Source organism: Terrapene carolina, unplaced genomic scaffold (genome assembly GCF_002925995.2).
Source record: "Terrapene carolina triunguis isolate 2854851 unplaced genomic scaffold, T_m_triunguis-2.0 Scaffold51195, whole genome shotgun sequence".
Classification (NCBI taxonomy): domain Eukaryota; kingdom Metazoa; phylum Chordata; order Testudines; family Emydidae; genus Terrapene; species Terrapene triunguis.
In genome coordinates, this window is record NW_020715546.1 from 8,996 (window position 1) to 13,487 (window position 4,492).

General features: G+C 69.5%; 1 protein-coding gene across 1 annotated transcript in view; it reads right to left on the reverse strand.

Annotated features, from left to right (window-relative positions):
* Positions 1-4,312, reverse strand: part of LOC112113884 (neural cell adhesion molecule L1-like) — an 11,755-nt gene extending 7,443 nt beyond the window's left edge. The window contains exons 1-7 of the mRNA XM_026647098.2: positions 4,188-4,312; positions 3,858-3,982; positions 3,689-3,790; positions 3,167-3,364; positions 2,939-3,009; positions 550-772; positions 234-349 (exon numbers count right to left, since the gene is read on the reverse strand). Of these exons, the coding sequence (XP_026502883.1) occupies positions 234-349; positions 550-772; positions 2,939-3,009; positions 3,167-3,364; positions 3,689-3,790; positions 3,858-3,982; positions 4,188-4,312 (960 nt within the window). The remainder of the gene's footprint in view (positions 1-233; positions 350-549; positions 773-2,938; positions 3,010-3,166; positions 3,365-3,688; positions 3,791-3,857; positions 3,983-4,187) is intronic.
* Positions 4,313-4,492: the final 180 nt, after the last annotated feature.

Genomic DNA, 4,492 nt, shown 5'->3' on the forward strand with positions numbered 1-4,492 from the left:
GCAGCCCGCCAGCACCCCCGCCCCCCCCCGAGTGCCCCGTGCCCCCCACTCCTGACCTGCAGCCCCCCTACTGCCCCCGACCCTGTGCCCCCGAGTGCCCCCCACTCCCAACCCACAGCCCCCTGAGCACCTCATGCCCCCCCGACTGCCTTGTGCCCCCCACTCCCGACCTGCAGCCCCCCCGAGCACCCCGCGCCCCACCACTCCCGACCCGCAGCCCCTCCCCCAATTACCCTGAACCCCCGGAGGTGACCCCGCAGCTGGTCTCTGTTGGGCAGGGTCCAGCTGACGAGGACGCTGGTGCTGTTGAATATTTCCACCCCCACGTTCTCGGGGTTCACCTGGGGCACTGGGGGAGGAACAAACACATGTGTAATGTGGGGGGGGGGGGGCTCAGAGCTTCCCCCCAGTCCCTTCCCACCACGGCCCCCCCTAAGCTGGGGGTCACAGTTCTCCCATTTCCTCCCCCCCATTCCCCAACCCCACCCCGGGGCTCACGGCCCCCTTTCTTTCTGCCCCCTGCTCCTTCACCCTTCCTCCGCCACTCACCATCCTCTCCAGAGTACCCCACCACGGTGGGGGGCTCGGGCCCTTTGCCGACGGGGTTCACGGCCTGCACCTTGATCTCGTAGGGGACAAAGGTGGGGGTCTTCGTTACCAGCAAGGGGGGGCCACTGACTGTCTCCTCGCTCCAGCTCCCCCCCTCGCCCAGACGCCGCCACTGCACCCGGTAACTGAGCTCGGGGGCGTTCCAGTCCGACTTGTTCAGGGGCTGGGGGAGGAAACGGGGATGTCAGTGCATGGGGGGGCAAAGCCCCAGGGCCCCCCCATTCTCCCTCCTGGATACAATGCACCCCAGCCCCCCCCAGGAGCAAGTGACTGTAACTATCCCGTCACACACAGATACAGAGCCTGCAACTACCCCATAACGGGCGCACACACACAGGGCATGAACTACAATGCAACTACCCCGTAACACCCACCATGAACTACAACGCAACCACCCCATAACACCCGCCATGAACTACAACGCAACCACCCCATAACACCTACCCACCCACCATGAACTACAACGCAACTACCCTGTAACACCCACCATGAACTACAACGCAGCTACCCCGTAACAGCCACCCACCCATGATCTACAATGTAACTACCTCGTAACAGCCATCCACCCACCATGAACTACAACGCAACTACCCCATAATACACACACACACACACACAGCATGAACTACAAACTACCTTGTAAAATACAGTGTCAGCTACAACATTACTACTCTGTAAAACACACCCCATGTGAGCGACAACACAACTACATTGTCTCTCACACTCACCCCCCCCCAGCATAACCAACACCATGTGAGGAGTAGTGTGAGTGTTTGTAACACACACATGGTGTGACAATCCTGTGACCCCCCCCACCCCGTGGGAGGTACCACACAGCTCCATGGCGTCACTCCCTGGGGGTCGACAACCCCCAGCCAAGAAGAGCCACCGTCGATCGCCGGGTGGACAACTCAACAGCCGGCTCTGTCGACCAACAACCGGCCCCAGGGGAGGCTCCATCAGGCGTCCGTAGGTGGGTGGCCGTCGCCTGGGTCTCCAGTGTCATCGGGGGGCACGAGACCACGGCCGCCTGCCACACCCCGGCGGTAGCCAGCTTCTTCCCTTTGCCGGGGCAGCGCGTCCAGCACCTGACGCCGGCTCGGCGACGTGGGTCCCACCCAGGGGGGCCAGGTTTGTACTGGTTTTGGTGGTGCCCAGAACGGGTCCAAGCAGAGCTGCCCCAGACCCTGCGCTTCGGGGGGCCGTGGGGCCCAGGGCAGCCGGGGAGGTTAGCAGGGGGCCCGGCCCCAGCCTGCCCCACTCTGCCAGCTCCCGGTGCCGCTCAGGCCAGGGGGTAGAAGCCGGAGAGAGGCGGGGCGGGGGCTTGAGGGAGGGGCCAGAATGGGGGTGGGGAGGGAGCGGGAAGAAGTGGGGCAGGGTGGGGCCAGGTCGCTCGCTGAGGCCTGCAGACGGGGGACCCAGCGACTGGTGCCCAGGAGGCCCCCCCAGCTCGGGTGCAGCCGGTTCTGGCCAGTGGGGGAAAGGGGCTGAGGGGCCCGGTTCCAGCCCGGGGGGGGCAGGTGGCCTGTTTACCTGGGGCTGGAAGTGGGGGGCTGGCGGGGACAAGGCATGGCCGGAGCCCCTGGGGACCAGGCCAGGCCAGGCCTGGGGCCTGGGCGGGGGTCAGACGTCCAGTGACTCCCCGACTGACGCTGGCCGAGTCCTTCCGGCTGGAGATCGGGGGGGAGGGGATTTGCTCCCTCTGGGGGTCGGGGCCCCGGAGACCAGAGGAGGGGACGCCCCAAGGGGCCCACGGCAGAGCCAGGCTGCTGGGGGCTCAGGGGGGCCCCAGAGAAAGCCCGGGGCCAGCCAAAGCCGTGGGGCAAGGCCAAGGCCGAAGGGGAGCGTGAGCTGAGGAGGCTGCGGTCAACGTGGGGTGCACCCAGGGCCCTCCACCGGCCAACATGGCAGGGGATACGCGGCGTCTCACCCCCCCCCCCCCCCCCCGCCCCGCCGGGGGCCCCGCGCCGCCCCCCCCCCCCCCCCCCGGCAGGAGCTACAACGCAACTACCACGGCACACACACGCCAAGGGCAGCGACAACCCTGTCACCATGACACGCTGGGCACAACACCCCAGCAACCCTGTAACACAACCTCCCGAAACTACCCCTTGAACCTGGCTACACCGCGAGCCACCAGCACCCGACAACCAGCAGTGTCTCTGCCCCGCAACACCCACCTCCCCCTCCCTGTACCGACCCCCACACAACACAGGACAACACCCCCGCACTGAGACAACAGCCCCCTGCCACGGGGAACACGGGCCCCCCGACAGATGTGGGGGGGGGATCGGGGGGCTGTGGGGGGCCGGACCCCCCCACACGTTACCTTCCAGGTGATGAGCATGTTGTCGGTCTCGTTCCCCTCGCCGGCCACCCCCTCGGGGTAACGCTCGGGGGCTGGAGGGGAAAGGGACAGTGTGAGTGGGGGGGATCCCCCCTCCCCGCCCTGCCCCCGACCCCAACATCCCACCCCCCAACACACCCCCCCCCCCCCTCCCCCCTCCCCTCCCCCGCCCCCCAACACGCCCCTGCCCCAGGGCCCCCTAGGCCGTACCCGCCGGGCTGGTGCGGACGGGGGCTGAGGCGGCGCTGGGCTCGCCGCGCCCGAACCGATTGGCCGCGCGGACTCGGAAGCGGACGTGGCCGTAGGGCGCCAGGTGCAGCCGGGCCCAGGGCTGCTGGCCGGGGACGGTGCTGACGTCCCGCCAGGTGCCGGGGTCCCGGAGCCCGTCCTCCGCCTCCACCACGAACTCTGGGGGGAGATGGGGTGAGAGACGCCCGGCGTCCCCCGGCCCGCCCCCCAGAACGGCCCCCGACGCCCCCCAAACCACCTGCCCCGGAACCCCCCCGGACCCTCCTCCGACGCCCCCCAAACCGCCTGCCCCCCCGAGTCCTCCTGGACGCTCCTCCGACGCCCCCCAAACCGCCTGCCCCCCGAGTCCCCCCAGAACTGCCCGCCCCCCAGCGCTGCCTGGCCTGGGGAAGGGGGTGTCCCGAGCTGCAACAAAGGCAATGGGGCTGGGCGGGAGGGGGAGACGCCCCGGGATCTGGGGGGCCGGGGGGGTCCCCTTCTTACTGTCAATGGGGCTGTTGTGATCGTCCCCCGGGGTCCAGCTCAGCTTCACGCGGCGCTCCTGCTGCTCCGACACCTGCAGCTCCAGCACCGGCCCGGGGCGGCCTGGGGGCAGAGACGGGTCAGCACCGGCCCAGGCAGCCCCCCCCGCGCCCCCCGCCCGGGGACGTACCCACCACCCGCAGCTCGGCGCTCTCCTCCGCCGAGTCCAGCGCCGTGTGCGCCCGGCAGCTGTACACGCCCTGGTCCGTGTAGTCCACGTCGGTGATCTGCAGCCAGCCGGGCGTGATGGTGTACCTGAGGAGAGGGGGCGGGTGGGCCTGGCGCTGCGAGCTTCCCCAGCAGTGCCCCAGCCAGGGTCCCCCGCAGCGCTGTGAGCTTCCCCCAGCAGTGCCCCTGCCGGGGTCCCCCCCAGCGCTGTGAGCTTCCCCCAGCAGTGCCCCAGCTGGGGTCCCCCCCAGCGCTGCGAGCTTCCCCCAGCAGTGCCCTGCTCCCCCCTCACTTGTCGCTGTCGTCCGACTCCCGGATGGGGCGCCCGTCCCGCCGCCACTCGACCCCGCGCTCCGGCAGCGTCTCGTCGAACCGCGCCCGGCACTGGAAGGTCACGTTGCTGGATTTCTTCACCATGGCGCTTTGGGGTCCCAGCTCGATCCGCGTCGCGCCTGGGACAGGACGGGGGGTGACGGGGGGTGACGGGGGGCAGCGCCCGGGCTGCCTCCGTTCCCAGCATGCCCTGCTGTGCCCCCTGGCCCCTCCCTTTCCAGCCCGCTCCCCCCTCAGCCCCTCCCTTCCCAGCATGCCCTGCTG